Source organism: Buteo buteo, chromosome 1 (genome assembly GCF_964188355.1).
Source record: "Buteo buteo chromosome 1, bButBut1.hap1.1, whole genome shotgun sequence".
NCBI lineage: Eukaryota > Metazoa > Chordata > Aves > Accipitriformes > Accipitridae > Buteo > Buteo buteo.
In genome coordinates, this window is record NC_134171.1 from 69,811,109 (window position 1) to 69,829,357 (window position 18,249).

The 18,249-nt window shown below is 39.2% G+C and overlaps 1 protein-coding gene across 4 annotated transcripts in view; it reads left to right on the forward strand.

Annotated features, from left to right (window-relative positions):
* The window catches only part of SLC10A7 (solute carrier family 10 member 7), a 157,213-nt gene extending 139,921 nt beyond the window's left edge, over positions 1 to 17,292 (forward strand). For 2 of the 4 annotated variants that reach the window (XM_075035250.1, XM_075035259.1), the window contains 2 exons: positions 9,880 to 10,025; positions 13,341 to 13,752. In XM_075035250.1, the coding sequence (XP_074891351.1) occupies positions 9,880 to 10,025; positions 13,341 to 13,385 (191 nt within the window). In that variant the 3' untranslated portion in view covers positions 13,386 to 13,752. Of the gene's footprint in view, positions 1 to 9,879; positions 10,026 to 13,340; positions 13,753 to 14,195 lie in introns of those variants that run through there. The other 2 variants (XM_075035240.1, XR_012651569.1) reach the window with 2 other exon arrangements.
* The last annotated feature ends 957 nt before the right edge of the window (positions 17,293 to 18,249 follow it).

Genomic DNA, 18,249 nt, shown 5'->3' on the forward strand with positions numbered 1-18,249 from the left:
AAGTTTGCCTCCAGCAGTACTAAAATGTGCATCAGAGGACAACAGTTGTTTACTGTGTTTGAACTGAAGAATCTCACCCAGGAGATCTCATTCACTTGAAGTTTATATCTCTCAATCTCGACTTGCAGAAAGAGATCGATGAATAACAATTGTCATTTCAGAGTTGCACCTCTCCAATTATTTATTTGGTTGTGTGTCTTCCCAGATGTACACGTAATTGGATCAGACAATAAAAACCAGATTGCAGGTTTTTAATGACAGCAAGCTCATACCTCTTTATAATAAAAAAAAAAAACCAAAATAAACACACATATCCATCTGTAAAATGATAATGACACAAGAGCTCTCCCTCCCCACCAAAAACAGTTAAAGTTAATTTATCTACTTTAAGAAACTACATTATATTCAGCAGACAGCTGACAGGTTACCCTTGGGAAGATCCACGTTTGGACATGACTCAAGATTATTTTTTTTTTTACCTCAAGCTGGCAGAAGCTACAAGTGTCACCCATACTAAAGCTGGCGAGTATTGAAGATGATGTTGAGTCTCCCTGAGAGAGTTGCATCTACATTTGCTGCTCTCAGTGCACCTTCTGGCAGCCAGTCTGAGCTGCTGACTCCAGACGCTTCTAAAAGGCTGGGTGCAAAGATGTGAAAAATCAGCAGCAGCGGCAAAACTTAGAAATCTCTTATTACAGGATAGTCTTGGAAATCTGGCAGAGGGATCCTCCTCTAAAGGCTGCCATGACCACTGCAAGCACATAACCCTAGTCCATAGAATAGGAAGTAGTATCCCTCAGTATTTCTAGGTAGTGAGCTGTTTTCTCAAAATGCCTTCCCATATGACTGGAGCATTAAAGCTTTTCTGGCCTCTTATCTTCTTTTCTTGGCCACAGAAATCAGATGAAGAGAGAATTAGAAGAAAAACTGTGCTAGTATTCATAACATTTTTTCTTTATGAAAAGAAGTAAGTGTTTTCTTGTTTTACCATCTATAATGAATTTGTGTATTGTGTTTTCCTTTGCGTCAAGGTTTCAGGAGAAAAAAAGCTTTAAAAAAAATCTAATTAAAAGATAGTATGAAACAGTTTGGAGCATAATCCTTTCCTTCTTGTGCTTACAAATACAATAAGAACAACTGTAAAACATTTCTAATGGCTCTTTTAATAATATGTGTAAATAAAATCCACATAATCAAAACTTTAATGCTGAGAAATCTTAGCCTCAACTATGTGTGGAAAGGGCAGTAATGTTCAAGGAAATAATCAAATCTCAGCTTTGTGTTTTTAGGACATTTGTCAATTTTTCCTTGTCCAGAATTCCTTTCATTAGTAGGTCGTTTAACCTATTAAACTTTCAAAAAGTGTTGGCTGTAAGAATTATAGAGAAGGGAAGGAAGTGTTTAAATTCCATTTGTTTAAACTTCATAGCTTAGATATTGCTAGTGAATTACAAGGAAGAATTTACCCTGTACCTTGAGTATGTTATGTGTATGAAGAGTGAACTGATATCCAAGCAATAAAAAAAGCATTGAAGTGCGAGGATCAGTGACAACGTTGCTATGCCTGCATTGTGGTGCCAAAATAAGGATAAGTCACATTTTAAAATATGACTTATGGTGGTTCAATTCATTCTTGAATTCCATGTTAACTAATTAATTCTACCATATTGTCAGACAGGTGGAGGTGTTTTGGAGTCTAAGGCACTAGTCTTCAGTTGTTGGTGTTAAATGTTTCATTGTTAGCAGCTGGTAAGATTGCCTGTGTTGTTCATTAAACATCACTTCCAATCTGAATGCAGCCGCTGAAAACCCAGAAATAGACAAACTGTACTTTCTTTCTCTTCCTCCCAGCTATTACATTTTCATTTACTTAAAACTTTGATAGTATCAAGATGTGCTGTTTCCTAGTAACTGTACTTACGTTGCACTTAAATTACTGATTTTGGTGATGAGTATAGTGAGCCAGTTACGTGAAGAACAAGAGTTAGTAAAAGCATTCAAAGCTATTAGGTTTTCTTATTTTTTATTCTTGTTGGAGTCATGGCAAAAGAGATTTCTTATTTCTCTTCCTCCTTCTCCTCCTTTACTTAAATACTAGGCCAGTCCAGTCTCTTACAACATAGTATGGGTCTTAATGAAATTCTTGCATCCTAGCATAACTATATGGCCAATATGTGACCACATTGCTCTGATTTAGTACAGAGCCTTCCCAATAATTCTAGTCCTCCAAAACAGGTAAGTCATTTAATGTAATGCGAGGGCTTGTTGAATATTCTGGTAATCATTGTTCTTTCCTAAGGATAGGGATAAAGATGAAAATGCTTCTGTAGATTAGGGTCCATGCAGACCTCCAAACCGAACTAGGATAGCCCTCCATTCTGCAGTTTTCCCCTGCAGCTCTTCCAGACTGCCTTAACGTCTCACCAGTCACTTGTAAAACCTCCCCGTCAGATGTTTGTTTTGACCACTTTGTGAGCCTGGTTTTTTGGTTTTCCATGACACTTATCACTGACCTGAAATATGGAAACATACTGAAAAAATTGTCTTTTTTTCTCTGAAAATATTTTAAGCACAAGTCTTCATAAGCATGTATGTGGGCAAAAAAGCAAGGGGAATGTAGACTCAACTGCTACAAACATTGCAGATCCTTCCCAATCAGAGACCAAGTATCGTATCACCTGGAGGCAGTTGTGGTGGTGCTGATGGATGATCTCTTTATACCTACTGGCAAAAGTCAGATTTCCATGGCAACACTAGGCTTTGTCACCAAGGTGTGATTGAACCAAAAGTGCCAAAAACCATTGTGCCATTGTAAACCACTGTCTAGCCACTCCAGATGGAATCTTACCTTGAGACTGTTATTTCCTTCTGGACAACAGGGTAGCAAAGGTTGTTTATTACTTCTCTCAGCCTTGATTCTTTTGCAGAGTACAAAATGACCATAAGGTCTAGGATCTCTTGGTTAGGGCTAAAAGCAAAAGAAATCTCAGAGTTACAGCTGGAGTGGGGCTGGAAAAGGACTACCAAATATTCCTCTGAGGAATTTTTCACCTGGGGAAGAGCTTGGCTGCCTGTTTTAGGCTCAGCTTCAAGTAATCTGTTCTTCCTCCAATGTAATGTGATTTCCTATTACATTGGACGGTGCTTCAGCTGAAATGGGAATACTCAGTAGCAAGTGAATATTTGTATTGTTATGGGTTGTCAGATATCATTCAGCTATTCCCATACCTGAAAGAAACTGGTGCTGTGGGAAGAGCATTTAACTTGAGTTCAGTGCATGCTTTGGAGAGGGCATGCATATAGGAAAAAGAATCCTTAACCAGTTAATTTGTCAAAAGCATCTTCTCCTATCGTGATCTCAGTATGTTGTAACAGAGTCTGAACAAGGGCAAGAAACGTCTTCTATCCCTGACTAGCCTTTCACAGAGGATAGGCATAGTATATAAACTTCTTTCTTCTCAAAATTAACCATAGCAATGTGATTTGCCTGGGAAGAAACAGGGAAACCCTTAAGAAAGTTTTCAAACAAGATTAGCAGCATCCTGCCATTCTGGTAACTATCTGCATGAACAACCTTTTTCTAATCCTCTAAACTGGGTTTTGCCCAGATCTCACTGCCCTTTCCCACCACGCAGTCACTGGGCTGCATGCAATGCTATTCTGAAACTTGGCGGTAAAGTTTCAGGTGTTCATTTGGCACTGTCTTTGCGGGGGTAAGCTCAGAAACCCCCTGCGCTGGCAGCTTAGGAAGGGTTTAATGCAATATATGGCCCTCTTTACAGGCCTTTTCTCAGCTGAAAAAAACCAAATAGCTATTTGACCTACTAATGTTCCCTTCACATCAACCCCTGAGAGGATCCTTCAGAAAGAGAGTAGCATGGAGAGTGTCAGAGAAGCTACCGTCGTACAATTGATTCACTTTGTATATTGCACTTGAAGATTATGGCAATTTAGAGTTCTGAAATGCATAGATGAGTAGAAGGGAGAACTGAAAATCCAGAGGCTAAGGCTTTTCTTCAAAGTATTTCCACTGCCTCTGTGAGGGTTGTTTGGCATTCTGATTCCAGAATGCCTGGTGGTTCCATAGCCCTAGTGATGACCTCTTTGTTTTGCCCTAAACCTCTTTTCCTAAGAAATGCTGTAGCGTTTTGTGATTTGGAATGTGTTTCAGTAATGTAAGCAATAAATTTTTAGGATAAATTGTTTGTTATGAAGACATTGAAGGGGAAAAGTCTATACAGTGAAGTATGTAAGTAGAGCATCTAGCACTAATTCTGCTTTGGGTGTGAGAGATAATGGCCTATGTTTCGGTGGTAATAAAAAATGTTCTATTAAGTTCTCTGAACCCATTGCAATGTGATAGAAAACAGCAAATGATGAAACAGTGCTTTAAGGGGAGCTTACACATTCAGCGAGCATAAAATAAACATATTAAAATAGAAAAAAACTCTGATTTCCAGTACTTATTGTTTTATCACTTCCATCATGGGTATAGGATAAAAGAAAACTCCTACTTGCTTGTTAGAAGAAGAAAGCTCCTACTTGAAGTTCTTACTTGGCAGATGTCAGTTGAAAGCTCTGCTATTGGAATATGCTGCAATGTCAAACTCTGTTGGGTAATTTTAGACAAATGTGTCATGTGTGACATGGAAATATGGCATGCTGTACATTAGTGATTTCCCAAGTGTTTGGATCAGGTAGTAATGTGCTGAGAAAGTGCTCTTTATCTCTCCACACTGTGTACTTGTATAGCAGTGGGGAAAGGCTTTTGGTAGAAATTACTTTAGTCAGAAAAAGAATCCATTTACAATATGTGCCTTCTAACATCTTTCAGACAATGCATTGTATTAAAGAGGCATTTTTTGATTAATGTTTTATAAACATTTTTCAGCATGACAGCTTAAAGTCCCTGTAAAATTGTAAATGCGTGCATAGTGCTCACTTCCATAAAGTCAAATGCCATCTCATAAAGTCTAGTTGGATCCTGTCAGTGACAGTGACACAGAATCAGTACCTTGGAGCATTAAAATTAATTTGCTTCATTTATATTACTGCAGTGATAGCTAGATGAAAAGAGTCCTATATTTAAATTCTCTTAAAAATACCTTCAAATCTTTTAGGATTTTTTATTATTATTATTTTACAGTTAACTAAATGTAGTGAAGTACAGCATAATATTTTCATGGGCCTTTTAAGAAGGTGACTATGAAATGTGAAAGTAGCAAAGGGGAAAAGGGAGGATGTGGGAGGTTATACTTGGGTGCAAAGCTGGAGGAAGGATAAGTAGCTTTCAGTTGTGCAGGCTACTAGAGCAACAGTGGTCTTTGACCAGGGCTGATAAGCCACAGCCTTGGAGCCAAACTGGAATACCCTGGAGCAATGGAGAGCAAACCAGGCTTTCCTATACCACACTGTAAGAGCAGTCCTCTCACTCTTCCTTGCCGTTGTTGAAGGTCACAGATAAATAGCTTTTCTCTTGGTAGCTCTTCCTCAGGTTTGCAAAGTTCTTACGTGAAATGGGCTGAGTGAGGACGCAAACAGGGAGAAAAATGAAACATGCTGCATATCACAGGCCTAACAGACTTCTCTCAGTTGCAGTGGGACTGTGATTTTCGTGCCCACTGCGCTTAGTGGAGCTTAGTGATTTTAGTGGAAGTACCCAAAATTCACGCTGCTGCAAGTGAGCAGAATCAAAGGTCTCGGGAAGCAAAACCAAGCAGGCTAGAAGCATGGGAGTGGAGAAGAGGAGGAAGAAGGAGGAAGGGAGAAAATACAAACAGGAAAAGAAAAAGAGCCTCTGAATACCCGAGCCAAAGAGCAAGGAGGAAGATGGGAACACGGAGGAGCACTGGTAGGAGAAACATAGCCAAACAAAGGAGAAGACGGAAATCCAGGGTAAAAAGCTAGGAATACCAATGATCTTGTTTGTAAGGGATGATCTCAGTGCTTCCTTCCTTCCGCTACAGCTCTCCGTAGTCCTGGTCAGGTGAGGTGCTGTTTTCTTACCCAGCTGGGTATCACATTTTTTCTTTCTTTGGAGGAGGATGGGATACAACCCTGATTTGCGCCTGTCACAGTGTTTGGTCAGCTATCATCCAGGACTTAGACAGACAATCGCACAACAAGGCTGTTTAAAAGATTTTGGCAACTCAACAGTTTGTTACACCCCTACTTTGAGTAAAGCTGCCCAAGTTGGCACCAAACCACAGAGGAGCACTTTGTCATTCAGTTCTCGTGATATGTAGTGAGTGAGGGTGTTCGGCAGAGGAGTTGAACCAAGCTGCTGGAAGCCTATAACTTAATAAACCACAGCAACATGAATGGGTGTTTGTGGCATGAGCCTTCAGACCATGGCAGCAGTCTTAAAACTTAACGAAAAGATTGTCTATATAAACTGATAATGCTAGTGTTTCTTCTCCAGTGTCAATCAAGATGAAGACCCATAGAAGTCAGTCCAATTACCCTGAAATGCAGATAAGCAAGATTAATGTCTCTGTGAAAACAAAACGAAAAATCCTTACAGGCATTATTCTTTATACATGTGAATGCAGCCTTAATGCTCCAGATGGCAAATAAATACCCTAGTGGTATTGGGGGGTGGCAGAAGGGAGGAGCTGCTGTGTACTTTGAGGAAACTTAACACTAAAGTAGTGATCTGGGGTTTAATATATGTGATTTGATCCTGTGCAAAATTTTAGTTATCTTACACTTAGTGTAGCTATCATACTCCATTAGCACTGGAGGCAATGTGCTATAAAAGATGAGGAAAAGAGGAGCGGACAGCCCAAAATAAAGATCACCGTATCCATTTTGGTTAGCACCTTCAGTCCTTGCTATCTATCTGAAAGATTTAAACTCATCTCACTCACTTTATTAGGTTTTTTTATAGCCGTGCCTGTTCATGTCGCTACACCTTCAGTCAGTGTTTCTGTTACGGCTTCTCTTAGTGCTACTTCATGATCTCATCTTGAAAATGCATTACGGGCTAAGGTTCAGCACACGGCATCGGCCCCGGCATTATAACGTCACTTTTCTTCCTTTGGTTGGGATTTGGTTTTCATTTTGTTTGGGGTTTTTTCCAAGTATTTTATACATATATTAAAAAAAAAATACAGGTGGGGGGGGGGGGGTTAAGAGAGGGAAAAGTAACTATTATAATATGTTTTTCCTAATTAGGAATTTGCATGAGTTTTATGTATTTGGAGGACATTAGCAGTCATACTGATGCTTGCAGTTACTATGTATTGCTACGAAAAAGTTTAGACAACATTTTGAAAATAAATAAAACCCATGCTGTTTTGTTTAGCTTTGTGGTTGTATTACTGACATGAGCATTTGTGACTAGTCTGTGGATCTCTGTCACGAAATATTTTCTGAGAGAGTTGCATACTGGCAAAGTTGGAATTATAAAAATCAGAAAGTGCATAAGAAGGCAACAGGGCTTTTTCTTTCCATTGAACTAATGCTTACCTGCAAAAATGATTACTATTTCTGCTTTTCACCAGTTAGTTTTTCCTGGTAAATAACAGGAACTTTAATTGCACATTAGTAGCTTACAGGAACCTATTGTTGTGACATGTATTTAAATAAGCTGTGAATTAAGAACCTCTTCCCACCCAGTGATCTAATTATATTGTCACACTAATTATAGTATTTTGTATTTATATTTGACAACTTTAATTTTCTTTTCCTAGTTTACCAAAATAGCTTTCCTCTAGAGAATTTACCTTTTAGGCTGGAATTTCTCATCTTTTCTTTCATAAAATGTACAGTAATTTAAAGCATGTCTAAGTCACTTTGGATCCATTCTGTTCACATCTCTGCCATTAGTTTTCTGTGTGATCTTAGGCTAGTCATTTTAGTGTTCTCTGATTCTCTGTAGGAGTCCTGTTCAGCTTACTAAAGTGTTTTTGGATCTATGGATGAAATTGCACTACCAAAACACCAGGTACTGTCTTACAAACATAAATATAGCATGTTCATAGCTTGGAACTCTAGTTTATTTTTCTGTGGTTAGAGAACAGAAAAGGACCCACAAGGGTCAAGTTGAGACTTGGAAACGGGCAATAAAACCTTTATCTGTTTACAAAAACAGTATGATGGGCATTTGAAGTAAATTACAATCCTTAATATAATGCAAATTCCCATTTAATTTCTATCCAAATACTATCTATTCCCAAGCCCCAGAAATTAGTGTTAATAATAAGCAGCCCTATTGTGTGATAGGTCCATGATGTTATTTTGAAGGTAATTATATTGAAATTAAACATGCAAGCCTTTAGCTATTTGATTTAATCTTTCCCTGGAAATATCCATGTAAGTAAAGGCTACTACTATGGGGATGAGAATGTTAGTGGTGTAATGTGATGAAGTTAATCAAAATAATTACAAGAAATAGTGCTGTGGAAATATCAGGAAGTTTTCAGCAAGTCTAGACATGTGTCAGCAATAGTGGGACACTGGTGGAGTGGTAATATTCAACGAATAAGCTGTCTTCTCACATAGGGAGGATGCAACTTTTATTAAGGGAAACCTGAAAGGGTGTTGAGAACAGGAATTTATCTGAGGCATTAAGAAAAGATTATGTAAACATGGCAACTTTGGCTGATCTGAAACATCTACTAATGGGGGAATGGAGAGCATGTGACACAAAGCTCAGCTTTTTGTTATTGCTAAGAGAGGAGACATAGATAAGCTCTGTGAAAACTCTGTGTAGTCTGCTTCTCTGCAAGGTTGATGTTGGCAGAAAATTCCTAGAATGACATTTAAGATGAGGGACAAAATAAGGTATGTTCTCAGGGGGCTCCTGAGGAATTGCAGCTGCTCTTGTTGGCGACTATGCAAACGCCTGGTCAAGCAAGACAGAGATGGTTGCAAGTTTCACCTACACCTGTGCTTTGTGGAGCATGGTAGCTCCAAGTTCCAAGATTTTAACAGATAATTTTGAACAATAACATGTTCAAAGTAAACATAATCAGTTTCATCACTGCAAAACTAAATCGAATTTAATTTTACATATCACATCGTCAAGTGGGAAGATTATGTGTGGAGATGTCTAATAGAATTAGAACTGTTGAGCGCAAATTCAAGCTCTTAGGAAAAATGGCCCATCTCTAGCTCTTAACACACACTTCTTCCAGCATCTAGCAACTTCTGTATTCCAGCGTCTCTCTAACTCTTCAATAGGCATGACCACTTCATATTGCTCACTCAGTTTACTAAACCTTTTCTGTCTCATGCTGTATCTCTTCTGGAACATAGAGGCAGAGCAGAGAGTTTTGTTCTCTAACACGAGCATTCACCTGCAGAGTACTTGACACTCTACCCTGACTGCATGAATCAGTCAAAGCTGGGAAGGCTGTCATTTGGATACTCACCAACTGGCAGGGAGCGTGCCAGTAAAATGCAACCCTTCTCCAGTGGTGAACAGACTGAAGAAAGGTTACAAGCAGGAGTCGGGCAGGTTGGATGGAGGACAATCATGAAAACACAAAACAGCACAGTGAGAGGAAGTAGCAAATAAGCAGTACAGAACTATGCTCAGCAACTGAACAGTCAGGCTATAGCAGAATGTATTTTATATCAAGTCTTCAGCAGGAGTTTGACAGCTATTAGCATAATTAGAAAAGATCTTTTATGGCATTCCCCTACTCCTTCCTTTCTGCCACAGAACTTTCTCTGCTGTGTATTTTTTTTTTTGTTCATGTTCTTGCTGGTTTGTTTGGGTTGGTTTTTTTTATATAAAACTTCTGAGTCTTCATTTTGTTTCTTTGGTGGTTTTTTTTTTTGGTGAAATGTCAATGCAACATAAAATTCTTTGCTTTTATCTGGAGCTCAGAGTCTGAGGTGAGAGTCTGTCTCCTGTTTTTCTGCCTGCAGGGATTCCAATGCTGAAGATAGTATTTGCGGGTTATGAGCACCTGTCCTTAATTTCCGTCCCCTTGCTCATCTATCATCCTGCTCAGATTCTTCTTGGCAGTCTGTTGGTACCAACAATAAAATCTTGGATGGTTTCTAGGCAAAAGGTAAGAATTGCTGGTTTTGATTTATAATGGAAAGTGTGCTATGAGTCAAAAAATACCTAAACACATCTTAAACTCTTCAGGTTCCTTCTTGGAGATTCCATGGTAGGGATTTTCCTGTTTCTTTACTTCCTTTATGACAGCGATAGTCACAGTAGTATCAAAATAAAAATGCTGAACTTCATCCCCCTTGGCTCTGAAAAGGTTCAAATCTTGATGTTAGACCTCTACAGTTAGTTCAAATTATGAATTCGGGTTACGCCCAATAAGAATGGCTCTATCTTTAGCTAATAATCACAGCTTTGGATCTCCCTTACGGAGAATTGACAAAGATCTGTCCACTGGCATGGGAGCTGGGGAAATCAGGTAAAATGAGGGCACTTTCTGAATCGAATTGAAGCAGGATGAAGACTTTTAAATTTATTTTCTCTCTACTTGGGTCACCCTTTACAACAGCAAGAAGTCTACAGGAGTCTGATGCATCACATTTCATGCCAAAATTATGGCATGGGATGGCTCATAGGGTTATAGACTATAACCTAGAGGTTTTTGCATCGACATCACTGATTGATATTATGCTTATTTCAGTACAAATTGAAGCTATTGACATCTGACAGCCATTCTGTGATCTATATGAAATAATTGCAATGGTTTTAGTCAGGTTCTCAGAGCAGTAGTAACCACCTTGCAGAAAGCTAGTACATGCAACTGATATTAATGCTGTCTTTAATGTTCTGAGATAATAAGGATCAAGAAACTGTGGCAACTGAAGCAGTCTTTGACAGCCATTTTAGGTGAAGATTGAGACCTGCTGTGGGAAGCCCAGCACCACCAGTACCCTGCATTCTCCACTTGTCAGTGGAGAAATTTTTTTTTGTAACTTCCATGTTTCTGATTTTCAGCAAAACCCAACAGGCTGCCGTTTTACCAGCTTCACTTCACTAAAGTCATCTTGCTAACTTGAATGATAAAATTCCCCAAAACAATTATTTTTTTTGTGGCTCCACTTTTGGTTACCTGAATTGCAAAGAGCAGAAAAACTCAGTTTTCAGGAACTGAGTCCAGAAATCAGACCTGTTAAGATATACTTATCTTAGCATCTGAAAATGGAAATTTGACAATCATATGTCATTTCTCCATCAGTCTGAAAGTCATGATTTTTTTTAAATCAGAAATTATCAGGAGACATCACAGGTTGCGTAAAGAAAATTCCACGCTATTCCTGCAGAAAGATAGCCTGAAGTTGACACTACTGGTGACAGAACGATCCCTGCAATGCTGGCTTCTCTTCAGCATCTAACTGCTCTCTGCTGCCAAGACCAGGAGTGGGGCTGGAGCTCATCCAGACCTTCCCGATCCTCAGGGTGGTAATGGCCTTTAGGGGCTGCTGTCAGTTGCTGCAAGTTAACACAGCCTTTGAACAGGGCATCAGAAAAGTCAACCAGTACTGGAGAGATTTACAGTTCACCAGCACTAGTTTCTTATTCATTAAGCATCAAATAAACCTCCTGTGCTAATCAGACTGTAATGCTACCATAGAACCACTTTGGGGGATTGTTGTTCTGTAGCAGCAGTTTCTTCAGTTGGTCTTCTGTATTATTCACAAATGTTATTTTAATTACTCTTTGAAAAAAATCAATGAGGTTGGGTCTGGTACAGTTGCAATAAGTATAATAGAAGTGAATGTTGTGACTGGATAATGGTCTCCCGCTTTGAAAATAAACATGTCATCATCACCCTTGATGTTTATTTTCTATAAACACTTTGGCTTCATTTTGGCATCTCTCTTGCAGGGGAAGACGGTTATCCAGTCACAGTACTCAACTACAGTGACATTCTTACTTAATTATGATAGTACATGTGATCTGGTTGTATGAAATTGAATTTAAATATTTAGAGGTTCATCTACACTAAGGTATTTCTAGTTTGTAAATATGGCAGCAGAATCTGCCAAACTACAAAGTTAAAAAATCGTTTCCCCAAATGCAGAATGATGTCTCTCTCCAAAGTCTCTTGCTGAATAATATCCAAAAGACTAATCTCAAATGGCTAGATTTAACAATAGTTAAATGCTGGTGTTTCTGAAAGCTGGTGTTTCTGAGGGGAATATAGCCTATTTATTTTTAAAGGTTTGGATTTTTTTTTAAGGGTTTACACTTGTGCTGGAGCGTTTTTCAAGCAGTGCTTACAAGCTTTAAATATACAATATTAAAGGTTAATATCTACAATAAGAAGACCCATCAGACATCTCTCAGACTGAAAATTGCTTGGTTAGCTAACCCTCCAGAAATGATAAGTCTCTTGATTGACAGGCAAATGCCAGTCTGTCAGGGCACTTCACCCAAGAGACTATGGAAAACAGAGGTTCCAAATTTGGGGAATTTGCAAATGTCATGAATTTCCCTCTCACTCGGGCCTATTCGTCCTGGACAAGAAAGCACTGAGCTTTTTTGTTGCAAAGCACACCAACAACAGGCATCCTTCACAGTGACCACATCGGTGTACAGGAGCAGCTGAAAACCTAACACCTTTTAAGCCTGTCACATTTGCCTCCTAAGTTAGAGAGGCTGCTTCCTGCCAAGCTAGAAGCATGACCACCTATCATTTCAGTTGAACTTGCATCACGCACTAAATAAATAGTTCAGCTACCATAGTTGGCCAGCCCTGCAGGGAACATAGAGCTGGACCCTGCCATCAAATAAAGGCATGTGGTTTCTTTCCTCCTCAGTAAGAGCAGCCTAGAGCTACAAAGACATCAGGTGTCCCCTGGCATAAGATCACCTCTGGACTGATGGATTTTGGCTTATTCTTACCTTTTCTCAGAAAGGAAGGTATAAACATCAGAGGTGTGTGACATCTACCACTGCAGCAGTGACTATACTCTGAGCAGGCTTCGAGCCGCATGGAGGGAGGCCAGGGAACACAAAGGTGTTAGCAGAAATTTTCTTCGCAGTCTTTCCCTAAGTGGGTCAGAAACTCTTGTATCTGTGCCACAAGTGGTTTGAGTGGGGTCCAAATAGTTGCTTTCTAAAAGACATCTGAGACCCACCTCCGCTTCCTTCGCTGGCACTGTAGCCGTATTCCTTGTGGTTCCTCTGTTAAGGCTATCTGTATGGGAGGAGGTTGTGATTGCGCCATCAGAGATAAAAACTTCATCGTAAAACAGAGAGCGGCCTGTCAGCTGCGTGCTGACTCCTCACCTGGCCTCCCAGAAGTACATGCAGCATCTTATTGCCCCTTATAAATAAAAATCTTGTCTTGTGCTGTTGGTTGTCTTTTAAGAACATAAAAAGTGACTGTTTTGTTTGCTGTTCACAGGCACTGAAGTTAACCAGGCAGCCCAAAGCACCCGTGAAGGTATAATTATGGAGACGGCCTGTGTCACAGTGAATGTATATATGTACTATACTGTACACACAGACAATTGAGACAACTGGGTATTTGTGAATGTTGCTTCAGTGCATATTTTATTTTTATATATATATATATATATTAAAAAGATACCTGTTAAGTGCCTTACAGATGCATTTTTGGCAAAAGCATTGTTTCAGGAAGCCACTTTGTTGGTTACTGCAAGAGGTTGTACAGTATTTTGGAGTCCTTTAGTTTTTATTTTTCTAACTGAGTGAATGGTCATGACTAACGGCTGTTTCTTCCATTGCCCCTGCTTTGAAGCCAGGTGCACCAGCTGTAAGTCTCTGTTTTAAACTAGCCAAAATGACCAGAAGCCTATCCCACTGCTGGCTTACCCTGGGGAAGAGCTTTCTGAAGGCTTTTTTCAAGATTGACTTGAATTTCTGTGTGACTCTGTTACACTCCCTAGTCATATGACTGTGACATGCCTTTTTCTTCTGAGTTTGTGTATACTCAGCATGGGGCCATCCATTGGATAGAAGCTGAGAAGCATGAATTATTTGCATTTGTTGACACAGTTGTCTAGACATTCCTTCAAAGTTAATGGTTTCTCAAGAAAACTCTTTCAATTCTATTGTATGATATTGTGCCATTGTATATCTTAAATGCCTCATAAGCTTCTTCAAAGAAATGGTCTGGTGCTTGGGTTATGAGTGAAGTATTTGTGTTTGCAGCTAGGAGATCTTTTATAATTTACCCCTGAAGAACACAAATCTTTGTTTTTCTTTTTTCTTTTCCTTCCCCTGGTGCAATGCACAGAGATCTACGGTGACAGAATTTAGGATGCTAATATTGAAACAGAGCCTTTATTGTAGTAAGCCAACCTATGTTTTCTGTATTGCTGCATTGGTAATGAATAATAGCTTGTGAGGACAAGAAAGTTGATGATTTTTTTTTTCTTTTTTTTTTCTCCAATTAAAAGGATCCTCACCGTAACAGAAATGCTATCTTAGCTAATTTGACAATCAGTCACAACTTTTTTTTGAAAATAAAATGTTGCTCTCTTTAATAAACTTATAGAAAAAAAATACAAAATACTATTTCTAAGAAGAGTGTTGAAGAGAAAGGAACACAGTCATACATTTAAACATAGAGCCAGCACTGCATCTTGTCTGGGAGATTAAGATTTCAGAAGCATATGCTAGTCCACACTCTGAGGTGTACCCATCTGCAAAAACTGTGCTGGCGATTGTGCATTAAAACGTTAAAAGGAACGAAGGAAATAGGTCAAACTGGGATCGATATAAATGCAGAAGTTTCATGTGTGTCATGGTTAACATTGCAGTTAATGGTGCAACTGAGTGCAAACACCTAGGAGATCTTTAGCACACAGATGTGAATTATCATAGCTCTTGATAAGGCTATAGCCATTTACACAAGCTAAAGATCTTTTGTATGACAATAGGCATGTGAAATTCATATCCTTTTGCCTTAGTGAAAACAACTGTGTTTGGTTTACCTAGTCTGTTATTCCTAGTCCGTTATTCCTGCGAACAACAGGAAAGCAATCTGGTACCAATCATCGGTGCTTTACCTGATGGTCAGTCAGTGCAAGACTGCTCTGTTGCCATCTGTATGAGAAACTACTGGGAGCTGACAGCGTCACCTTGTTCAGAATTATCACCAATAAAACGACCATGTAACGAAGGTACGTGAGGTGGCAGCAGGCTGAATTCTTTCATTCCCTGGAAGGGGGATCAAGCTCTGCACACTGAGCAGATGGGAGGGCTGAGGGACACTGTCCACCCCCCGTGTTCCCCAGGGCTGTGCTGTCTTCTCACTAGCCAGTGATGCAAAGGGCTGCGGGCAGTGAGCTCACAGTTTTGATCAGTGCATTCCTAGGTAGCATGGTCAGATCCACCCACAGGCCAACCTGTGAGGTAGTTGGAGAGAACAGCATGTGTGTTCTTGGGGCCAAATTCAAGGTTCCCCCTCCTTAAGCATGCTAACTGGGAACTGGCTCCATGAGGGAAAAAAATCCTTTATCTGGGCTTAAAAACCCTGCTTGCAGCAGGGAGTCCAGACTCAGGACAGTTTCTTTTTGTCCTGTTTCCATAAACCGGAACTTCCAGAGTATATAAGGACTTAATCCTAATCCCACTGAAATTGATGACTCTATTGGTTTTGAATGGCAAAGCAACAGGCCCGGAAAGAGTGCTCACTTATTTTAAATCTACAGGAAGAGTTCAAGCATACAGTAACTTACTGTGGTTGTGTCAATGCTAAACAGTCAGAACACTGCAAGTACCCTTACTGAGCTACCTCTACGTACTGAATCTCCGACTTTCAGTGCATCCAACAACTTGCTTAGATTCCACTGAACACATCCTTTTTTCTTTGTGAAATTTTTTCTACGTTTAAGAATATTTCAAACTGGTTTAAGATGGAGTTTTGTTAGAGCCTTTACAAAGTCCTTGTTGATTGCTTGGGGCAGCCTAAATATTGTGTATGAGTGTTGGAGGTGTTGGTCTAAAGGGAATATAAAGCAAAACTGAAATACATATTTTAAATCTGTACTTAATGAAACTTAATTATGCATATCAATTCTGTTATGTTTAAAGACTGTTAAGATATTTGGTTTATGTCTTGTTATTATCCTTATATGTCTTCAATAAACAGAATGGTTTTGAATTTAATTCTGTTACTAAGAAAACAAGATAAAATTACTTATCCTCTAGGTCAACTTTTTACCTCTGTTACCTACGTTTTGTTCTTTTGTGGGTAAGCTTTTAAACTGTTTGCTTGTTCTTTAAAAAAAAAAAAAAAAAAAAATCCATGAACTGTACAGAAATATTTTATGAACTAAACTTGGGGAAAGAAAGTCCTCAGAATACTGCAAATTACCATCAACTGAAAATTAATTCATTGAACTTCACCAGTTTTTCAGTAGAGGATTAGAGCAGTGCTGAATCTTTTCAATTTCTTGGCTTTAAATTTAACTGAGAAATATCTGGTATTGAACATCATCAGGCAAAACTGATGGCAAATGAGAACTTTGCCCATGTTAAAACATAAGGATTTTCTTGGTCGTCAACACTTCTTATCTTGTGCATATCTATAATCCCATCTAATGATAGCAGAGGCAAAAAACACCCAAACAATAGAAGAGCACTTCAGAGGTCACAGGGAATTTTAGCACTTCATGTTGAGTTACTCATTTTATTTCCCTTTTTGTGCACTAAATTGAGAAGCTTTTGATGACCCCAGTAATAGGTCCAAGATAAATCATTTTTTATGTAGTTAAAATCAAAATTGCAATTGTGTTTTCTCTTATAGATCCTTTAGTTAATGCAAATAGGTTATATGACAGAAAAGGCAATCTCAGCAGAAGCTGCACAGTTGTGCTTGTTCACAGAGCAAAAAGAGACTAATCCAGCAGCTTGGTTTTACAGAAGTAGTCCCCTACATTATTCTGGCAGTCAGGGAAAGAGGAGCTGTTAGTTTTATTTGTGTATGGTTTTCTGTGGAAGTATCTTGACAGCAGGAGGTTAGAAGGCAAGATGAAATATTGTCTGTCTGCAGACACATTTATTTATGTGCAAGTGCATACGTGCATAAGAGATGAGCAGTTATATATGTAGAAATCACTAGAAAGGACCAAGTCCCTGGTATACATTTCTTTGCAAGACTGCATATGGAGAAAGACCTACTTTTTGGATGTTATTCTGACATTAAAAATGACATTTCAGACACTGAATTGTGTTTTGTATTGAATCATAATCTCATACAGAACCTCAGCATTGTATTTGTAAACTGTAGGCTATTTTGCACTTAAATAGATGTTGATGCGTTTGGGAATTACAGCACAGTAAAGGGCTAAATCATGGTTTCTCCATTTTGTTATAATCCAAATGCATTTATATTACTATTATTATAAAGTGCCAGAAACACATACAGTCCCTCGCAAACACGTTAAATAGACAAGAGACTAAATTCTGCCCTTGGTTACACTTGCACATCTCCAGTGAAAGGGCTGTTAAGCTGCAGAGTGGTCTCCCTAGGGAAGCTGTTTGAAAAGCCCTGCCACTGTTCACATGACTAGAGTAAATGAAGAGTATTTTACTTTAGATTTGATGGCCTGCCCTTTCCAGCATCTAACAAACCAAGTCTCTTTTGTCCTTATTTCTACGGGTAGCCCTGATCTGCCAGAGGAAAACTACAGCATCATACCAGAACAATGTCACAAGAGGGAGGTTGTCTCCTCTTTGCCATTTTCCTGCTTAAACCACGTTATCACTTGTGATCATTAGACTGTGACTTCTCTGAGGAGGCATTTTGAATTAAATTCTTCAAAGTTTACGGGTATGGTTCCTGCAAAATTCTCATTCAGCAGAGAACACCCTGCAGGATGGTGAGTAATCTTCTGGAGTAGCGTGGACAAGGACTGTCCAATGGCTTTAGATGTGCAGGACTAGAGAAAGCAATGCCAGGAAATGCAGGTGCAAGGCATTGCTACAGGCAGGTCTGCTTCATGCTGGCAGCTAGAGCTGTAGCAGAGGTCATGAAAGCAGCCTCTAAATTGTTCTCTTGCCAGAAAGGTGGAGAGTGAGATCTTCAGTGAGAAGTGAAATTAAATTTGTTAGTGATTAAAAGGACAAGAGAGATGCGTTGGAAGCAATTGGTGCCAATGAGGCCTCTCGGCTGCTCCCCTAAGCAAATTGCAGTCTCGGTGGAATATCAGCTTCTCAGTCCATCAAATTGCAGTAATCAAGTCTGGAGCTGATGGGAGCATGAGTCACCACTTAATTTTCTCATCAGCAGAGGCCAAGTTTTCAAAATATTTTTAGACGCGTTTCCGCAGAGGTTTCTGCCA